This window comes from Colobus angolensis, unplaced genomic scaffold (genome assembly GCF_000951035.1).
Source record: "Colobus angolensis palliatus isolate OR3802 unplaced genomic scaffold, Cang.pa_1.0 Scaffold3, whole genome shotgun sequence".
In the NCBI taxonomy this organism is placed as follows: Eukaryota; Metazoa; Chordata; class Mammalia; order Primates; family Cercopithecidae; genus Colobus; species Colobus angolensis.
Window position 1 is genome coordinate 5,705,969 of NW_012116265.1, and position 22,070 is coordinate 5,728,038.

Below are 22,070 nucleotides of genomic sequence, written 5' to 3' on the forward strand. Positions count from 1 at the left end.
TCACAACACTGCATGATGCAAACTCAGTAGGACATTGTTACTTTATATATAAATTTATGTTTTTAAACCAATAACATGCTGTTTTGGTTACTATAGCCTTGTAGTATAATTTGAAGTTAGATAATGTGATGCCTCCAGATTGTTCTTTTTGTTTAGGATTGCTTTGGCTGTTTGGATTCTTTTTTTGGTTCCATATGAATTTTAGGATTGTTTTTTCTAATTCTGTGAAAGATGATGTTGGTATTTTGGTAGGAATTACACTGAATATGTAGATTGCTTTGGGCATTGTGGTAACATTTTCACAATATTGATTTTTCTAATCCATGAACATGGGATGTATTTCCATTTGTTTGCATCATCTATTGTTTCTTTCAGTAGTGTTTTGTATAATAGTTCTCCTTTTAGAACTATTGGTTCTTGGTAAAGTATATTCTTACATATTTTTTATAGCTATTCTAAAAGAGATTGAATTATTGATTTGATTCTCAGCTTTGTCATTATTGGTATATAGCAGTGCTGCTGATTTATGCACATTATTTGTGTACATTGATTTTGTAATGTGAAACTTTCCTGAATTCATTTATCAGGTCTAGCAGTCATATATCAATAGAGCAGAATAGAGAACCCAAAGATAAAACCAAATACTTAAAACCAACTGATCTTTGACAAAGCATTCAAAAATATAAATTTGGGGAAAGGACATCCTATTTAATAAATGGTGCTGGGAAAATTGGATAGCAATATATAGAATAATGAAACTGCATCCCTACCTCTCACCTCAACATATACAGAAATTCATTCAAGATGGATTAAAGGCTGCAATCTAAGACCTGAAACCATGAAAATTCTAGAAGAAAATCTAGGAAAAACTATTCTGTACATTGACCTAGGCAAATAATTTATGACTAAGACCGCAAAAGCAAATGCAGCAAAACAAAAATAAATAAATGGGACCTAATTAAACTAAAAAGCTTCTGCAAAGCAAAGAATCATTGGAGTAAACAGGCAACCTACAGAATGGGAGAAGACATTTACAAATTATGCATCTGACAAAAGACTAGCATCCAGAATCTATAAGGAACTCAAACCAGCAAAAAAAGCACAAATCCCATTAAAATGTGGCAGGTGACATGAATAGACATTTCTCAAAAGAAGATACACAAATAGCCAAAAAACAGATGAAAAAAATGCTCAACATCACTAATCATCAGGGAAATGCAAATTAGAACCACAATGAGATACCACCTTACACCAGCCAGAATGGCCATTAAGAAACGTCAAAAAACAATAGATGTTGGCATGCATGTGGTGAAAAGAGAGTGTTTATCCACTGCTGGTGAGAATGTAAGTTAGTACAACCTGTATGGAAAACAGTGTGATTTATCAAAGAACTAAAGTAGATTGATCTACCATTCATTCCTGCAAACCCACTACTGGGTATCTACCCAAAAGAAAAGAAGTCATTGTATCAAAAAGTCGCCTGCACACATATGTTTGTTGTAGCACAGTTCACAATTGAAAGATATGGAATCAACCTAAGTGCCCATCAACTGATGAGTGGATTAAAGGAAATATATATATATATATTTTTTCATGCTATATATATATATACCATAAAATACTCCAGCCATAGAAAAGAATGAAATAATGCCTATTTCTTTGAATGTCTTACTTTTTTGGGTGTTGTTGGAAACTGGATCTTCTATATAATATATGGTAGCAACTCTGGGCATTGATCCTCTCCTGCTTAAGGCTTGTTGTTGTTTATTTATTTATTTAGTGATTTGCTGGAGTATTTTAGTTAATTCTGTTCCCTCCCTCTCCCCCCATACACACGGTAAAGCCTGAAATGTTGCTTCTTGGAGAATGTGGCTTTGGGCATATCCACAGTCACCCTGGGATGGCATTGGTTTTTCCGGGACTCTCTGTCTGGTTCCTTGATCACACCTCACTATAAGTTACACTAACTGCTGGTGGATTTCTGTATTGTTTTAAACAATGCCCTGGCGGCTTAAATTGTTGCAAAGACTGATCCAATTAAATTCCAGCTCATTTTCAGGGGTGGTTTGAGGTTAGTGTTTCAGTTTTCTTCTGACCACAGGAGATTTTTTTTTTTTTTTTAACTGTCACTTTTTTTCTTTTTCTTTTTTTTTTTTGGTTCTCAACAGGATGCTAGGCTGGGCTGTGGTTTAGCTTATGCCTGTAGTGAAGCTACTGGTCTCTTATTTTCTTTTCACCAAAACCTCCATTATATTTTAGAGCAACATTAGATTTAAACGTCTCTATGCTCTGTGTCAAATATCAATTCCTTTAAGAAAAGATTTGAAGCTATTTCATGCCTTGCCTCTCCCCTTAGGTAAATCTCTAATCTCTAGTGATGTCACCTTTCTTATTGTTGAAATGTATGTGTTCTGTCAACCTGATCTTTTATTAGTCTGGCTAGAAGGTTTTCAACTGTTTTGATCTTCTCAAAGGATCAGCTTTTGGTTTTATTATTTTCTTGTGGTTTTTAAAGTTGTTTTTGTTTAATTGATTCTTCTTTGCTCATTATTATTTTCCTTGCTTATTCTTGTTTATTTTTATTATTTTATTTTTTGTTTATTTTTATTTTTACTTTTTTTAAAAAAAATTATTTCCACAGTTTTTTGGGGAACAGGTGGTATTTGGTTACATAAGTTCTTTAGTGGTGATTTGTGAGATTTTGGTGTACCCATCACCCAAGCAGTATACACTAAACCCAATTTATAATCTTTTAAAATTTGCTCCTATTTTTCTAGTATCTCAAGACAGAAGCTGAACTCTCAAATCCTTTCTTGATTTCTAATCTAGGTATTTAGTACTGTAAATGTCCTCCTAAGTATTGCTTTAGTGGCATATCACAAATTGTGATATGTTGTGTTTTCATTTTCATAAAGCTGAAAATTCTAATTTCTCTTTTTATTTTGCCTTTGATCTATTGATTATTTAGAAATTTGATAGTTTGTAAATATTTTTGACTTTTCCAGAAGGTTTTCAGTTATTCATTTCTGATTTAATTCTATTGTGGTTAAAAAAGTACTTTGTGTGACTTGAATCTTCCTGTATTTATGAGGACTTGCTTCATGGATCAGAGTATGGTGTAGTTTGGTCAGTGTTCCATGTGCACTTGAAAATAATTTGCATCCTGCTATTGCTAGATGTAGTCATTTATAGGTGTCAAAGCACTTTGTTTGGTAGTGTTGTTCAAATCTCTTATATCCTTCCTGATTGTCCATCTAGTTGTACTATCAATTACTAAGAGATGGGTATTGAAATCTCTGATTATGGAAGTAATTTTTTAATTGTCTGCAAAGCCTGAAATAAAACTGTACTGTAAGTGTTCTGTGACTGTGGAATCTCTTAAAGTAGGGATTATATCTCATACTTCTTTTGATCCCAGCCCATAGTAGTGACTATTTAGTAAAAAATGATGGCAGTGTGAGAACTATGTTACATATATTTAGCTGACCTTAGTGTGTATTTGATATCTATGTATACTATATATATACACATCCATTATATATATATATATATTTTTTGTACTTCTTACATGAGAACGAAAGTTATATGTAGATGAGATATCTTTTCAGTGAAAACAGCCTTGCTTTTGCTTTTTATTTGATGTATTTTAGTTGGAAAACAGTTATAACAAAAAATTAATCTGCGTGCCATATGTTTCTACAGTTTAGCTATGAATTCAAAATTTGATCCAGTTGAAATGCCACTGACCTTTGCATTTGACTAGGAACATACAATACACATTCAATAAAGATAATATTATAAGAAAGTCTTTGAAAATGTGAAATAAACTCATATTTGTTATCTAGTGTATGTTAATTTCTGTTAATCTTGGGCATTAACTATTGAACTTTTTTTCCCCTAAGGTAGCTTATACATCATTTGGATAATGTATGTGATTTTTTTTTTCAGAGTCATAAACATTCTAAGTGCATACGGCCATTTCTTCCTTATTTCAATGTGTCACAACAATTTGCTACCTTTGTTCTTAAGGGATCTTTTGTAAGTAAATATGTTTAACTTTATTTTGGTTTTGATTTAAGAATTTATATATTCTATCACAGGTCAGTAGTTCTTAAGTGAAGCCTCATATTATGAACTATTAACGGTTTGCATATGAATTGGCAGAGGCCCTGGTGTCTTCTATCTTCTGACTTGCTTTAATCTAACAGGACAGAAGCCAGTAGGAGGTAAAATGCTCTGTGACTTTGAGGAACACTTACAAAAGTCACTTGCCAGAAAGTTGTTCTTGGTAGTAGAAGCATTGTATGGTCTAGGGAACTTTCAAGCATTGATATTTACAGTTATACTATGCCAAAAGTATTTTTAAAAAGTACCAGATACTTGCTGTTTCTGTGAATTGTTAGGTTTGAATTGAGAAACTGTAGTACCCTTTCTGATTACTAATGGCATAAGAATTGTTTTTTAATACCAGAAAGTTATTTTAATTTAAAGGTTTTTACACAGGTACAGTAATGAATGTTTTTGAAGCAGACACTGTGATTTTTTAATCATTTGCCAAAATTCTTTAGTGTTTAGAGAATAAAGTATTTGCTTGAACAATGTTTTCCTATTTTAAAAAATATTATTATTTAATATTTGAGGTGGTTCTCCTGATAAATAGAGATAATATTGTCATTGGTACATTCTTGCTGGTACTGAGTTTGGAAATCCTCAAAGAGGATGTGATGAATTACTCAGCCATGCTTTTTTGTCTTTTCTTTACAGAGTGAAATACCAGAGCTACAGGTGTGGTATACCAAACTTGGAAAAACATCCGAAAGATTTCTTTTTAAGCAGCTGAATTCTCTATGGGTAATTTTAAAGTAAATTGTTATATTTTGGGTATTACAACAGTAAAACAGTAAAAGGGAACAGAAATTTCATTAATTAATAATTTTATTTTTATAAGTTTGTGTGTTTATAGATGTGTTCAGCTCTTAGACATTTAGTTTGTCTTGGTGGATGGTGACGCCATCACCTGACTGCCCAGGTCAGAAATTTAAGTCCCATTTGAGACTCTCTGTCTTTCCCAGTCACCCTCTGTATCCCACCAGTGGTCAAATATAGAAGATTGTATCCACAAATTTCTCTTACTTACTCCTTATTCTCCATTACCACCATTACTTCTTGTTTCAGTTCTTCATTATCTCTCTCCTGGATTTCAGAAACTGCCTCTTGTTTTTCCAGTCTGAATTTCCAGGTCACCCATCACACTGCTACAGAGTGAAATGTCAAAAATGCAGATCTGATTTTTGTGACCACCGTGCCCAGACAACCTCAGTGATTATTTTCTTAGAAGTTCACATTCCTTAGTGTAGCACATGACCCTCATTATCCTCCCAGGAGGTAGAAGACTGGTCTTCTTCCTAGATGTATGTCCTACTAAACTGGCCTCTCTTCACAGACTAAATTTACATTTTTCAAAGCGTAGCATTCTTGTTGATTTACCTCTGTGACTTTGTGCGTACTGTTTTCTTTGCATAGAATGACTTCTCCTCATCTTTATCATCTTTTGAGACTCAATTTGAGTGTCTCTTGCTCTGAAGCTTCCTCACCAGTCTTAGCTCATATTCACCTGGGGCCATGTGCTTACCTAGTTAAACACTTGTCCTGCTCCACAAGACACCTTGAGGACTGAGCCTTGCCTTATTTAGCTTTATATCTCAGGTGCTTCCCACAGTGCTTCATCCATGGTGGTTTCTGGGGAAAGGTTTCAAAGAATGAATTGACCCAAACAAGCACATTATTTCACTTAATTGACACAAGTCTACCACTTTTTCTGGTTATTTTTAATGTTCTGATAACCAACTAGTCACTAATAGTGATAAAACACCTTATTATATATTAAGTTCTGAAAAAAACATTCCTACTTTTTGTGTAATAAATTGCTAGGAATAGCATAATAGAATTGATTTTCCCCATAAGAAAAATAATGCCATTTGGGGTTATTCAACCTGAATATAACATCAGGTATTTCATAGATCTGATCATCAATTTACCATTAAAACAAGGATAATAACTCCTTTAATTCAAAGTAGAAAAAACTGGTTCAAATTTCATAAAATGGGCATAGATTTAATGCCTTCAGTGATTATGCAAAGGATTCCAGTGTCTTCAGAGGTCTACATTTAGCATAGAGCAGCTTTGATATTGGGAGAGTTTCCCATTGGTCACACACGGGGCTTAGCACTTTAAAAGCATTATCTGGTTTAATCATCACAACAGCTCTATGAGGTATGTATTTTTTCCTCATTTTGTAGATGAGGAGATTGTGGCTTAAAGAGATTAAGTTGCCAAGATCGTAAGTGTGACATAAGCCTAACTTGCTAGTTAAAATATATATTGAACATAAAATAAGCAGGGTTTTCCTCTCTTAATTGTAAAAGGATTTCTGTGATGAACAGCTGGGTCAACAGTGATATTTTATGGAGTTTTCTCCCTTAGTAAAACTACTGAGAGGGAAAAAAGCAGTTCTCTTAGTTGCATGTATTGAATATATCCAAGCTTTAAGGAGCTTACTGTGTAGTGGAAAAGAATAGGCTAATAGAAATAGATTTTGAGATTATTTAGTCCTTCCTTCCATGAAGTAAGGTTGTTTAAAATTATAAAGCATAATTTTATAAAGTTTTCTAAAATACTTAGGAAAAAAAGATTCCAAGGGCCTTGGTATTGGTGAGTTTTCCACAAATGTTTAGGAAGTTCTAACAGAAATGATTTGGACTTTTCTTTAAGCTAATTTTTTACAAAAGCTATTTTGTCCAGTCTTGAATACAGTAGTGTCTTCTTTTTCAGCTCCTCGACAGCAATGGCAGTTTCACACTGAAACTGCAAGAAGATGAGCTGTTCACACTCACCACTCTTACCACTGGTCGCAAAGGCAGCTACCTGCTTCCTCCAAAATCCCAGTACTTCCCAAGTACCTATAAGGATGATTTCAATGCTGGTGAGTATTTTTCACTAAAACTTAACTTCGTCTCTATATTTAACAGTAGTGTGTTGATTTCTACCTGTCATACTGGGTGCATGATGGACTGGCTGTCAAAAGCACGTTCATTTAGCTCCTACATCTCATATGTGGTAAAAGGAGGGCTAATTTTTTTATATTACTTTATGGTAAATCTAAATTTGAGGATCCTGCATTTTTCAGTTTCAGAAAAGAATATAGAGTTCATTGTTAGAATGAAAGTTATAATTCTAATTTGTTTTTGGTGAAACTTAAACTTTGTAACTTTGCTACTGCCCCATTAGCCATTACTGACACCTTCCTTCTGTGTGGAGGTTAAGACACATTTATATGTGTCTTTCCGCAGTGCTAGTGAACTGAGTGCTTATGGGCAGTTATGCTGTCCTTGGGTGATCCAACTCATATACTATCCCGTGCCTCCGAGTTTTTTATTGAGCTCTCGGTTTTCTAGGAAAATCTATCCTAAAGTTGTTAGAAAAGTTTTTGGTTATAGGTGATTTAGGAAAACCACTTGGAAAAAAGTTAGAAGATATGGTCACTGTAGTTATATTCCTAGTCAGTAAGTAACAAAATTTGTTGACTAGTTGGTAGTGTTCTATATGTTTATGGGTCTCACAGACAGGGTCAGGTGGCTTTGCAATCTGCTCCTACAGTCTGTAGCAGGAGAGTAATAGGGAGGGAACTGGCATTGCTGGAGCATCACTTGAACCTCCTGTTTGCTGCAGAGCTGCTTGTTCCACCAAAGATGGACTGGACACTCCTATCACCCTTTCCCAGTCACTGCTGCAGGGTCTCACCTCTCTTTCTCAGGAAATGATCTAGTTGGCTAGAGTAGAAGGCCTTTTGGGCTGTGTAGTGGAGTCCTCTCAACTATAATACAGATAACAGTGACCCTCAGGGGGAGCTTGGTGGTTTGTTTTTCTCCAGCTCTTTGAAATGGCCTCTTACATAAACCCATTAATTTTGTGAAACATAGGTCTTTAAAATCTTTGCTTGGTTGGTTCTCTGTTAGCAAAGGTGACTTTTGCCTTCAGTAAGTGAGGAATTTGTGTGGGATATGGCCTAGTTGATGAGATTGAAGAACTTCTGCCAGCACCAAGACCAATATTTTGTGACCCTGAAGACCAAGAGGCAATTCCAAACCTTCAGATATAAAATGTAATACTTTATAAGCTACAATATAAATTTAAAACTAGAGTTAAATATTATAAGCTAGGCTCTGGAGATACTTGTTAGGGTTCTAAATGTCTCAAATGAGGTAATGAATGCAAAAACATTTAGAAAAGCATGAGGTATAAGAGCTATAAGATATTGCAACTAAAATTTCTCCTCTACAGCATTCATTATTGTTAAGACTAAAATTTAATTTAGTAAAACTAAAAAAGGATTGATAACTTAGGCCCAAAACTGGTTTTTGCTGCAGTTTAGAAGTAGAAGAAAATTTGTAAATTTTATGCTTCATATAGTAAGCTTTTCTTATGCTCTTTTGGCAGATGATTGTGACCCATGATTTGGAACCTTGCTTAACAGATACTAGAAATAATAAAGCTATCCCTTATTTAGCCCTTGCCAGATGCTGGCTTATGTACACGTTATCTTTTCTTTACTTCTCTTGTCCTCCTGCAAACCTAGAAATGAAGAAACTTTAGATGCAGGGCAGTTAAATAACTTTTTCAGGGCAACATACTGAGCTGGACTTTGAACCTAGGTCATACTTACTTCAGAACTCATGACCTTTCCTCTACACCAGATGCCTGGATTAAGTATTATGCAGCATCTATATGTCAAATTCATCATCTTGATATTTAGTAATGATGATACAAAAATTAATATATCTTTATTAGACGTAGGCCCTAAACTTTGGTTTAGATTTTATTTATTTATTAAAAACTTTCAGAAGTGTTTCAGACATACTGTAAAATATCAGCAAGGAGAACTTCTGAAGGATTTGATACTAAACAGAGAATTTCTTATATTCTGAACAGATTACCCATTTTTTAGTGAAGCTCCAAACTTTGCTGATCAAACTGGTGTATTTGAATATTTTACAAATATGGAAGACCCTGGTGAGCATCACTTCACGCTACGCCAAGTTCTCAACCAGAGACCCATTACGTGGGCTGCCGATGCATCCAACACAATCAGTATTATAGGAGACTACAACTGGTAAGATTGACGTTCTCAGTGTGGATCTGGCTGAAATACCCTTGTAATATTGTCAGGTACATTTTGAAGTGAAGAGCTTTCAATAGTCCTCCTTGTTCAAGAACCTAATAGATGTGTAATATGTAATATTAAGCGTTGTTGAATATTATGGTGATGACCACAAACCTGCAAATTGTTTTGCTGCCTCAGTGGCCCTCCCTCGTCTTTGCCCTATTTAATAGTGATTATTACAGGAACAATTTTATTTCAGTATAAAAACTGAGGACTTTTGGACCCAATTATAATTTAATATTTATTTATAAATAGACGGATTTGTGAGGTGTTTTTTTTTGTTTTGCTGGAGAGTTGATTTGTTGATCTGGTGTTGCCATCTGGTGGACCAATCATAGAATTACACCATCTTAGCCTTATTAAAAAATCTATTTACCAGGTGACAGTAGATGGCAATAGTAAAAAGCAAATCAGTTTTAGTTACCTAGTGAATTTAACTTTTTGTTTAGTTATCTGGTAAAGAGACAAGTTGTATTATTCACATAAAATATAATGCCAAACTAAAACTTTCCTTTCCTCTTTAGTTTAGTTACAGAATTTCTATGTGCTGACTTATTATACCTGTCTTATGTGTTTCTTTGTCATTTTTTCATATAACTAGTATGATTCCACTGTGGGAAAAAAACACACAAACATTCCAGGTTTAGAGCTAGTACTAAGAATACCAAGCCACCAAAAAGCCATATCCGAAGCTTGGAAACTGGAGAGGGAAGAGAAAAGGATTCTGAAAAGGGCCTTGAATTGCTTGTCTGTAGAGTGTGCAGGAAGTGTTTATCCCTCCTGAAGTGCCTTACTCCCTGTTAGAAATCCTGATTCTAGTCCCAAGCTCTGACATAAGTCTCAAGAAACTTTCAGTTATCCAGAGTCTCTGGAACTCTTATAACACCAGGAAGAGTCATTGAGGCGCAGTGAAGAATTCTTTCCTAATTTAGGATGACATTTGTGGCTTGTGTTTTTACACAGCAGAATTTCTGCTTGTGCCATTGTCTCTGAGGAGGAAACTTTACCTAGATTTTCCGATTATGGCAGTGGAGTTCGTGGCATCCTCATTTGTGACAATGGTCTTATTGTAAGTCCAGTGGCTAGGTTTAAGTATCCAAGGCATGGGTCCCATTGTTTTGATCTCCAGTTTTGAAGTCACCATACAAGAAACTTTTTTTTTTTTCTGTGATGTCCCGTATACCCTATGCACTTGAATACTATAGAGGACTCTTTCTAAACTCAAACTCAATCTTATTTCTGGTTGGGACTCCAGAAAGATTGAGAAGCCCCGTAATTGTAGTATAGAAATGAGATGTAGCACCGTTCAAAGATTTACTCCCCCACATCTTCATATATTTGAAGATTTTACACAATTTAAGTAGCAATACTCAGTTTTTACTAGGATCTATGGCAGTGGATAAGGAGGTAGGGATGAGGGATGGGGAAGGGTGTAGAAGAGGAAGAGAGTGACACATTCTGAAAGGAAAGGAACCAGGAAGTCGCAATTATGTGTGTCAAGAAAGGACTGCCTTCATCTTTCTGAATCCCTGTTTTCATCATGTTATTCCCCTGCTCAGGAAGATGCGGTGACTCTCCCCTGCTACCTGTGTTTTTCACTTCTAGGCCTGATTTCCAAGACCCTTTATAATTTGGTCTCATCTATTATGGGTTATTTTCCAGTATTCCACCCTCTATTTGAGGCAGCCAGATCTGCTCAGAGATCCACACAAATCCCTTGTTCATTTCTGTTGTCTGGCTGCTGTGCCCACTTATTGTGGGAAAAGGAGGGAATAAAAATTGGATAATAGTAGACACTTTGATGGATTTCCCACACAACCACTTTGTGGTGGAGATATCATCGTCCCCACCTTGCAGACTGAGAAACCGCATCTTTGGAGTAAGATTTACCCAAGATTTCACTGATAAGTGGCAGAACCAGGGCTAGAAGCCGGGTCTATATGACTCACTAGCCCATTCTCTTTGGAGTATATCTCACAGCCTCATTTTAATTGTCTTCTTCCTAAAGGTAGGAAATGGGAAATTTGTCTAGTTTATCTGTAGTGCTATTTTAGTAAATCTGCTCTCAATGTGTGCACATTACTCACAGTTTTTAGAGTTGTGTTTTGAGTAGAAATTCCTCTCTTATACCTAGGTTTAGTTATTTACCAGCACAGTAATTTGATTATACTGGGTGGATTGTAGTGTAACTGGCTATTTCTATCTTGATAGTGAGCATTGGTTGGAATTCTTTAAAGACAATCACAAAATTACCTTTACCTGCACACAGCTGAACTCTCTCTTTGATCAAATTTGCCTTATATTGGATAGTTTTTGTTCTTTCAGCACTACTGAGAGATTGTGGCTGTATAAGAATAAACCACACTTTTATTCTATTTCATTCATTATTTATGAAATTGCCTGGCAAGTTCTGATGCAAGAATCACTTTTTCTGGAATGTGGTATATAAAAAAGGAAAAAGTTTGATCTTCTCTCATTCCAACTCTAAATGGAATAATTTTATGGTGCTGATAGTATTTGTAGCACTTTCAAACTTATGATGAACCAGAAAGCAGGTAAGGGATATAAGAACCAGTGTTGATTGCTAGTGGTTTCATGCTGGTGATAATCTATGGAGACAAAACTCCCTCTGATGTCAGAGGACATACAAGAGAGACTGGGCTTGAGTTACTCAGCATTTGATCTTCCTGTAAAGTAGCCCAGCTCTGCTTAGATAATTAAGTGTGGATTGTCCTCCCTGTGTACCTGATGTAGGTACTTTTGTAATATTTTCCTTTACATAGTAAAATTTCACTGCAAAATTCACTGATAAGACACAAATGTAAAAGCCATATAATTCTAGATCTCATTCCCCCCAACCCATTTCTGGAATAGATTTATTGGTGTTTCCAGTCTTATGTGAGATATGTTGCCTGATTTGTGTGCAGACTTTCTTTTTTCTTCCTACTTGCAGTTAGATACTGAGTAGGAAGTAAAATATTTTCAGAGATCATGTTGGTTTGGGGTGGTTGTAGCATCCCAGAAGGAAAGTGTTGTAGCTGGTAGCATTTGTAAGAGGAAACCTGGAGGAGAGCTTACTGTAAAAGCTCAGTCCCTGGACAGCTGAATCTTTTTCCCATCTTTGATAGACTGCTGTGGATCAGTGAGCCTAGAACCAGGATTTTATTGCTTCCTTTTAGACAGATACTTCATAGGGGAAAATGGTCCTCAAAGTGGCATTCCTGGGTAAGCAGCATCAGCATCACCTGGGAATTTGTTAGACATGCAAATTCAAGGGGCTGCCCCAGATTTACTGACTCACGCTGTGGGGTAGGACCAGTGAACTGAGTTTAAGAAGCCCTCCTGGTGATTTCCGTGCTGTTCAGGTGTGAGAAGCCCTCTTAGAGAGTCAACTCTGCGGTCTTTGCAGAGAAATAATTTTAGATCTTTTCTTCTGGAGTTTCAAAGTTTTGTTAGATTTAAATGTAAAAATTGGCCCCGGAATAGCTTATGTTCTCCCAGAGGCTCCTAGCATTGCCTTAATTACCTCTCTTTGTTGCTGGAAATTTGAATAAACATTTTCCCTCAGAATTGTGTGGAACTTTTTACTTTTTATGTGTTCATAGACAATAGTGGCTTTTTAAAATATTGTATTCTTAAGATGAGAAGTTGTTTTATTGTAGAAAAAATATTTTCTCAGGAAACTTAAAAATCATAACTATTATTGTCCAGTAATCATTTAAATAGGCAATGAAATGACTTAAGTCATGTAACATTTAAAACTGTTGTCAATAAAGATTCTTGAAGCCCATCTCTGCTACAGGCTCAGACTTAGCAAATCACATTCTCACCTCAATTAGAAGTTTGTGAAATGACATATCTGTACTATGTTACAAAGGGCATATTTTAAGAGTACTAGTCAACCGTTTTATTTTGCAGGACGAATCTGACTATAAAATGTGATGTTTACATAGAGACACCTCACACAGGAGGTGTGTTCATTGCAGGAAGAGTAAATAAAGGTGGTATTTTGATTAGAAGTGCCAGAGGAATTTTCTTCTGGATTTTTGCAAATGGATCTTACAGGGTTGCAGGGGATTTAGGTAAGTGACTTTTTTTTTTTTTTTAAATACCATATGACTTATAGGCTATGTTACTTTGAGCACCTACTTGTTATTTGTGGGAGTGATAAAAGAGTTCATCCCAAGGTGTTCGGACATCTAATTGGGAAGAGATGTAACCAAATAGCAAATAGTTTACAATTATAGAAAGTTATTTAATTCCTAGAGATGCGGGCAACTCTGTGGAAGGGAAAATAATTGTACAAAGCTTTTTAGGGTATTGTGAGGTTGAACTGGGCTGTGAGGATAGGATTTTGCATAGATAGTATCAGAACCATCTGAGGTAGTGGTGGTAGGGGGAGAATGCTCAGGAGGCACCATAAATAAAAGCAGGAGTATAAGAATGTTGCTGCTGTACTTATAGGGAGAGGAACTGATCTGTTTAAAATGGAAAAATCTCATTTTTGAATTTAGTTAATACTTGAAAATAGCTTGACTTTTCTCAGTCATCTTTACAGCCCTTGTGTTAGGTAGGATGATGATTTTATCCAGAATAGGTGCTTCAGATATGTTCACATTGAACTGTGTCCACTTCAGATTGGTTTTGGTATACACCACTCCTTTGAAACTAGACCTTACTAGTGGTGACTTTTCTTGATTCTCAGTCTCTTGACTTTCCTCTTACCTTAATTTAAAAATATCTCTTTTATAGTTTGCTGCTCTTTGCTTTGACTTCATAAATAAAATAAGAATTAAAGAGGAAGTAGGTAGTAAGGATATTAGAACAAGAGTTACATACTCATAACATTACCAATCTGAAGTTACCTCAGTGATACTGAAATCAAAAACAGAACCAGTGAGGTTAATTGACTTGCCTAATGACTCAAAGCTAGTTAGTGGCAGAACTGGAACTAGGAATTTAAATCTGTGTCTGCAGTCCCCACTGTCTGTTTTAAACTGCCTACTTGAAATTTTATCCTGGGGTTCTCATAGGCATTCAAATAACAGTAATTCCAGAAATTAACGTATTATTTTCTCCCTCTAAGTGAATACTATTACCATGTAACCAATTTGACTGGTTGGAAATTTTATATTCTCTCTCTCTTGTCTTCCATATTCAATCCAGTCATGTATAAATATGTACTTGAACTATAGATGCTAACACTTCATACTGTCACTGGCTTTTAAGTTTATTTCACTGGTTCTGTTGTGAACTCACATATAGCATATAGCTTAGAGTAGGATCTCAGTATATGCTATTAAATGCATGGCTAAATGAAAAATGTTTTGGCTTAACTCAGTTGTAGATCTGGGAATGAAGGGAGAGTTCTCTATTGAGGCTGACTTTACTACATACAGATGACACTTGAGAACCCCACTGAATTAAATGACTCTGTGATTGAGATCTCAAAATTATATCTATTAGGATAATCTTTTTGTGTTACAGCTGGATGGATTATATATGCTTTAGGACGTGTTGAAGTTATAGCAAAAAAATGGTATACACTCACATTAACTATTAAGGTAAGTATTGCTGATTGGAGGATCTGGAGGTAAAATACTCTTTTGTTGTGCCTTTCTAGAATTTTCTGTTATAAAATAGGAGGGGGAAAGTGTGACATATAATGAAGAGAGACAAGGAATCTGCCTTGGTGCTGGGAAGCCACTCATCCCTCAGGTGGTTATGTGTGTGAGGGTAACCTACGTGAGAACCATCAGCAGTTGACTTTATCGGGTCACTATTTTTTAAAAAATTTGATTTTGTTTTTTAAACTGAGGCATAATTGATAAAGTCAATAACTGAACTATTTTTTCAAGTTTGCTTGAACTAAGACTGTACATGGAGCTTATAGATGTAAGCAAAGTCATATACATTTATGTTTGATGGTTAAGAATAATTTGCTTTTCAATTATAAGCATAGTTTTTTTAGAAACTGGTTTCCATGAATATTTTTGTCAGAGAAAATACCAGATTAATTTTAATATAATAGAAACATAAAAATATTCCTCAGAATCACTGGGTGATCGTGAGTTACTGCTTGGCAGTGCTTCCAAGGGGTGCTGTGCAGAGAAATTTTTTGTGTATAATGTGCTGGTCTCTCCCAAGATAGCTCCCTCACAGTTTTGTTTAGGGTGCAATAGAAATTAAAAATCAGATTCCAATAACTTTGGAATTTGTTCTCTCCTCTCAATCAACCACCAAAATGACAGCACTAATTTTTTTAGCATTAATAATAATGTATATTGAAGATTTGTTTGGATGTAGCATAGATTATTTAACTATACTACACTAGCCAAATTGTAGCCATTTTATAGCAATTATAATAATATTCACTATTATTGAATTTGAAGATTTTTTCCAAACTCATAGATATGATTTGTATTTCCTTGATAATTAGGGAGCTTGCACATGTAATGTTTATTGGCTATTTGTATTTTCTCTTCTCTGAAGTTGCCTGTTCACTTCGTTCTTCATTTTTCTATCGTGTTGTCTTTTTCTGGCAAATTTGTGTGAATTTAATATGTATTCTGGATAGTAACCCATTGTCTGTTACATATGTCACCACTATGCTCTCCCATCTTGTGTATTTTAATTTTGCTTATGGTATTTTTGATGACTATAAGTTTCATATTTTGATACTGTCAAATGTTTCACTTTTTGTTCATTGCCTTTATGTTTCATGTTTTAAATAAGGCCTTCTTGTTTCTCAAGGTTAGGAACATTTTTACCCCAAACTGAAAAAAGTTTAGGATTTATTTTTATGTGTAAGTTTTTAATACGTCAGAAATTTATTTGTGAATTTTAAGGGGAAGTATTGAATATAATTTTTTAAAAAATGGATAGCCATCATTTATTACAATAGACTGTCCTTTTGCCCATAATTTAAAGGCTACCTTTTTGATGTAACAAATCAGCACATGTGCATATACTTGTTTCTGAGCTTTTTTCTGTTCTCTATATTGCTGTTTGGTCTATTATTATCCAAAATCACACTTTTAATTGGTGTTAACATTCTAAAGGCTTTGATGATACAGTTACTCCCTTGCTTCCTTCAGAGTTTTCTTACCTGACCACTTGATAGAAAACATAGCCCCATCTCACTCTCTAACTCCTTTTTGTTGCTTTATTTTTCTCTAAAGGTTTTATCCCAAGCTGACGTCACACATATTCTGTTGATTGTTAATGTGTTTTCCTACTCCCTTCACTAGCACATAGCTCCTTTAGTAACAGGCCTTTCTCCATATTCCTCACTGCTGGCTCTGTAGCACCTAGAAAAGTGCCTCACAGTCAGGCAGAGCAGGAGTCCAAATAATACTTGGTAAATGAATGAATGGATATCTGGTGGGGCAACTTCCTCATTGTTTCTTTTTCAAAATTATCTTAGCTATTCCACTATATATATTATTCGATTTGACTTTAGAAAAACAAACTTTCAATTACTTGAAAAATGGTGCTGGTATTACGTTAAATTTATACGTCATTTTGGGAAAAAATTACATTTTTTAAAAATAATAATGTGTTTCCCCATGAGAGAACATAGGAACAAAAGCATGCTATATTTCACCATTTATTAAGATTTGCCACTAGGTCCTTCAGTTTTATTTTTGCACACCTTTGATTAAGTTTGTTTTAGTAACTTCATGAGTTTTTTTGAAATTGTGAATGAGATTTAAAAGATTTTCTTAATTTTCTTCAGGTACTTTGCATACCTGGTTAAAATGGCAACAGGACTTATTGAAAACAGCTGTCTCCTGCCTCATATCCTGTTCCTTCTTCTTGATCCCCATTCTGTATTCTGTACTTCTGATACAGCCACTCCTCACTATTCTAGCTGTTTTTTCTGGTGTGTCTTTAATATAATGTGATTCACTACTTTTAGAAATTGGCTCTTGTCTTGCTACTAGGATGGATGGGACTTTGCTGGCTTGCACCCACCTCACTCCCCTACTCCTGTTATTTTGTGTTTCTTCAACTATGGGCACTCTGCTTCCTCTTGAATCTCAACTTTTGCCACATACTCTGAGGGTCTTCTTCAACTATCGGCAGTAAAGTAGTCTGTCAGGCACCCATTGTCACTTTGACCTGGCTTAATTTTTACATGCTGCTTATCCTTTAGCTCTCACTTTGTGTATGTGTGCGTGTCTGTTCATCTCCTTCTACTAGAATATAAGCTCCATAAGAGCAGGGACCTTGTCTTTCTTGTTCGTCTTAAATTCCCAGTGCATTAAACAGTATTTGACATATAAATCTTCTTTGCATAAATGAAAAAAAAAAAAAATCATCTTCTATGTTGACCATATTCCAAATTTCAGCTAATGCGAGGATTTTGTCACTGACTGTCAGCCACCTGTTGAATTTTTCTCAGCACTTGTCAGGTGACGTGTCCCAGCTCTGTTGCATAGTGGGTAGCACAATGGACTTTGAAGTCTACTGTATTCTACTTGCAAGTATTTTATATTGCGCAGCTTCAATTTGCCCATCCATTGTATCATGAAGAACACTTTTCTTATGAAGATTCAATGAGAAAAAAAAATATATATATATAGAGTACCTGATATGTGGTAAGCACTTAATGAGTCAAGTTAATATTCTTATGAGTAGGAGTGTTTGGAACCAGAAGAACAGCATTAATATTTCCTCACTAACACATACTGAGACTTCTAGCAAGTTATTCCACCTCTTTGAGTATCTGTTTCCTTATCTGTAAAATGCAGATAACTTCTCTGAGGTTGTCTTGAGGGTTAAATGTGTTACATTCTTACATTCAACACATTTTTATTCAGCCCCTACTATATGCACTCTACTAAGTCCTAGGGATACAGCAGTGAATGAAATAGACAAGATTCCTGCTCTCTTAGAGCATATATTCTTCTAGGACAGGAGTTGGCAACTTTTTCTGTAAAGGGCCAGAGAGTAAATATTTTAGACTTTGTGGGCCATGTGGTCTCTGCTGGCACCACCCAATTCTGCTGTTGTAGTGAGAAAAAAGCTGTAGACAATATGTAGATGAATGGATATGGTTGTGTTTCAATAAGATTTTGTTTATAAAAAAAAAAGGTCATTGGCATGTAGGTCATAGTTTGCTGAGCCCTATCCTGAGATAGTAAACTTGTAAATAAGTTTATAATTATGAAGTTTATAATTATGAAATAAGTTTATGATTATGAAGAAAAAATAGAGTCATAAGATAAAATAGCTCTGTTACCCTGATTTTCTAACCAGGGAGGTGAGGAAAGACCTCACTGAGTGGGTGGTACTTGAGTACAGACCTGAATGATGGGAAGAACAATTTGAGCAGACCACATGGCTGGTTCAAGAGGCAGGTGTAGCTGACATTTTGTGAAGAGCAGCCTGGAGGCTGGGATGGCTAAGCCTGGGGAGGCAGGAGAGATGAGGTCCTCTTAGGTTTTGTGCTTAATGTGATTTGTGATATGAGTCCCTTGGCTCAATGTTAATACTGAGTGTTTGATGGCAGCAGAAGATGTTCAGTAAGCACTTCTAGAGCTGAAGATAGCTGTGCAAGTCTGTAGTAACAGGAATGTGGCTCCGAATTTGGAGCTAAGTGACTTGGAGCAAAACTCTGTGACTTTGAGTTTTAATCTATTAAGCCTCAGTGTTTCCATGCATAAAATAAAAACAACTACATTAAGGTCCATTACATTATCCTTCTAAGACTTAAAAGCAGATTTATTCTGGTTCTTGGCCCAATGCTTTGAATTTTGAGCTCTTTACCTTTTGAGAGTAGCTAGTTTTAATTGATTGGCTGTAGTTAGTATGCTGTGAATATATGCTCATAAATGTACTATCATAAAGATAATAAGAGCTGAGATTTATTGTTTATCATGTGCCAGGCACTGAGTTAAGCAGAATGGCAAGCTTCTGAGGAAGGTGTAATTTTTTCTTTCACTGTCAGTAACCAGTAAGTAACACCTTATAGATGCCTCCTTTCTTCCACCCACTGCATCCTACTCCATCATCACTTTAACTGATGGCTACTGTTTTTTCAACTTAAGGGTAGGAGCTTCATATGGCTTTGAAGTGATATTCTGTTCATGGCAACACAACCCAAAAGCTAAGGTTAATTATTTTTCTTCTGGCTGGGCAGAGGATCCTTAATGAAAACCTTAGAGAAGCAATGAGGTAGAAGCAGATGTTTTGGCTTCAGCACAGTCCTGTCTGAAGAGTTGGTGGCTGTTAGCCACAACACTTGTACATGTGACTACTTATAAATAACGTTTTTTTTATTTTAATGAGCTTTTGTCTAAAACTTTATAATAATGCATGAAAAGTTTTGCGTTTTTGTTGGTTTTACATTTTCGTGGAGCACAGGAAATATTGAGGTATTCCTTGTACGTTGGGAACAATTTAAGTAGGTAGGTAAGAATTTCTTCCCGGAGTTTTCTTCTTTATTTTAAACTTCTGCTCAAACTTGTGGATTTGTGTTTTGCTGTGGTTAAGTCTTGAGTGAGAAGTACATTTGCTCCACTAAGTAGTGGGCCATACGTGATCAAGAAACAGACTTCAGAGGACCATTTTCATATGGTTTCAAGGAATGTGTTTCTTTCTACTCCAGGGTCGTTTTGCCTCTGGCATGCTGAATGGCAAGTCTCTGTGGACAGACATCCCTGTGAATTTTCCGAAGAATGGCTGGGCTGCAATTGGAACTCACTCCTTTGAATTTGCACAGTTTGACAACTTTCATGTGGAAGCCACACGCTAATACTTACAGGGCATCATAAAATACTCTGGATTTTCTTCCCTTCTTTTTGGTTTTGGTTCAGAGCCAATTCTTGTTTCACTGGAACAGCATATGAGCCTTTCGAGGCTAAAAATAATGAAGAGTAAATGGGGAGAGAAATTTATTTTTAATTTATCCTGGAAGATTTCATTAGAATTAATTCCAAGGGGAAAACTGGTGAATCTTTAGCATTACCTGGTGTGTTCCCTAAAATTCAAACTGTGCATTGGCCCTACCCTTAGGAGTGGTTTGAGTTTGAGTAGTTCAGACCTCGAAGCCTTGCTGCTAACACTGAGGTAGCTCTCTTCATCTTATTTGCAAGCAGTCCTGCAGATGGCAGTAACTTGATCATCACCGAGATGTATTTATGCATGCTGACTGTGTGTCCAAATGAGCCGATGTCTTCAGCACAAGATGATGCTGCCATAACAGAAAGCTGAAGAACACTGGAAGTAGCTTTTTGAAAACCACTTCAACCTGTTATGCTTTATGCTCTAAAAAGTATTTTTTTTATTTTCCTTTTTAAGATAATACTTTTGAAATGCAGGACATGATGAGTGGGATGATTGAAAAAATGCCTCTTTAATAAACTACCTCTAACGCTATTTCTGCAGTAATAGATATTAGCAGATTAATTGGGTTATTTGCATTATTTGATTCTTTTGATTCCAAGTTTTGGTCTTGTAACCACTATAACTCTCTGTGAACATTTTTCCAGGTGGCTGGAAGAAGGAAGAAAACCTGATCTAGCCAATGCTGTTGTAGGCATTTCCTCTGCCTCATCTCACTGTGCTGTGGTCTGTCCTCACATGTGGCACTGGTAACAGACTCACACAGCTGATGAATGCTTTTCTCTCCTTATGTGTGGAAGGAGGGGAGCACTTAGCCATTTGCTAACTCCCAGAATTGGATCGTCTCCTAAGATGTACTTACTTTTTAAAGTCCAAATATGTTTATCTTTAAATATATGTGAGCATATTTATCATGTAGTATGATTTATACTAAGCATTAATGTGGCTCTAAGTAGCAAATCCGTTATTCATGTGGGTAAAGTAAATCTAGAATTATTTGTAAGAATTACTCATTGAACTAATTCTACTCTTTAGGAATTTGTAAGAGTCTAACATAGGCTTAGCTGCAGTGAAGTTTTACATTGCTTTTGAAGACAAGAAGCTAAGTACTAGAATAAATAAGGTTACAGAGAAAATTTTTCAGTTAGAACCAAGTGATTTCCAGCTGATGTATCTAATATTTTTAAAACTAACATTGCAGAGTCATGATTTATTTACAATAAAATGTTCCCACTTTAAGTATACAATTCAGTGAGTTTTGATAAATGGATATACCCATGTAACCAACACTCCAGTCAAGTTTCAGAATATTTCCATCACCCCAGAAAGTTCTCTTGTATACCTGCTCAGTCAGTTCCTTTCACTCCCAATTGTTGGCAGCCATTGATACGAATTCTATCACTATAGGTTAGTTTTCTTTGTTCCAGAACATCATGAAAGTGGCATCGTGTACTGTGTATTCTTATGAATGGTTTCTTTCCGTCAGCATAATGATTTGAGATTTGTCCATGTTGTGTGATTCAGTGGTTTATTCCTTCTTATTTCTGAAGCGTTTTCACACATTGTATGAATATACCACAATTTGTTTCCTCCCCACCAGTTTCTGCTATTACAATTAAAACTGTCCACATTTACAATCTTTGTGTCAAATATATTTCTATTTCTTTAGGATGAATACAGAGGAGTGAAATTTCTGGGTCTTATGTTAATTGTATGTTTAACTTTATAAGAAACTACCAAACTGTTTTCCAAAATGATTGTATGGTTTTACACTTCTATCAGCAATGTTTAAAAGTTCCAGTTACTCTGCATTCTTGTCAGTGCCTAGTGTTGTCATTCTTTTTAATTTTAACCCTTAATTGTGGGTGTATAGTATGTACATTTCTCTGATGACTAAAGCTGTTGAGCATATGTCATGGACTTAATAGACATTTATATACTTTGTTTTATGTAGTATCTATTCAAATCTTTTGCTCATCTAAAAAAATTCTGTTGTCTT

General features: G+C 35.5%; 1 protein-coding gene across 4 annotated transcripts in view; it reads left to right on the top strand.

Annotated features, from left to right (window-relative positions):
* Nucleotides 1-21,708, top strand: part of GALC (galactosylceramidase) — a 57,343-nt gene extending 35,635 nt beyond the window's left edge. For 3 of the 4 annotated variants that reach the window (XM_011949456.1, XM_011949457.1, XM_011949458.1), the window contains 7 exons: nt 3,949-4,038; nt 4,765-4,851; nt 6,832-6,982; nt 8,989-9,169; nt 13,139-13,302; nt 14,708-14,784; nt 19,836-21,708. In XM_011949456.1, coding sequence (XP_011804846.1) covers nt 3,949-4,038; nt 4,765-4,851; nt 6,832-6,982; nt 8,989-9,169; nt 13,139-13,302; nt 14,708-14,784; nt 19,836-19,982 — 897 coding nt within the window. In that variant the 3' untranslated portion in view covers nt 19,983-21,708. The remainder of the gene's footprint in view (nt 1-3,948; nt 4,039-4,764; nt 4,852-6,831; nt 6,983-8,988; nt 9,170-13,138; nt 13,303-14,707; nt 14,785-19,835) is intronic. The other variant, XM_011949459.1, reaches the window with a different exon arrangement.
* Nucleotides 21,709-22,070: the final 362 nt, after the last annotated feature.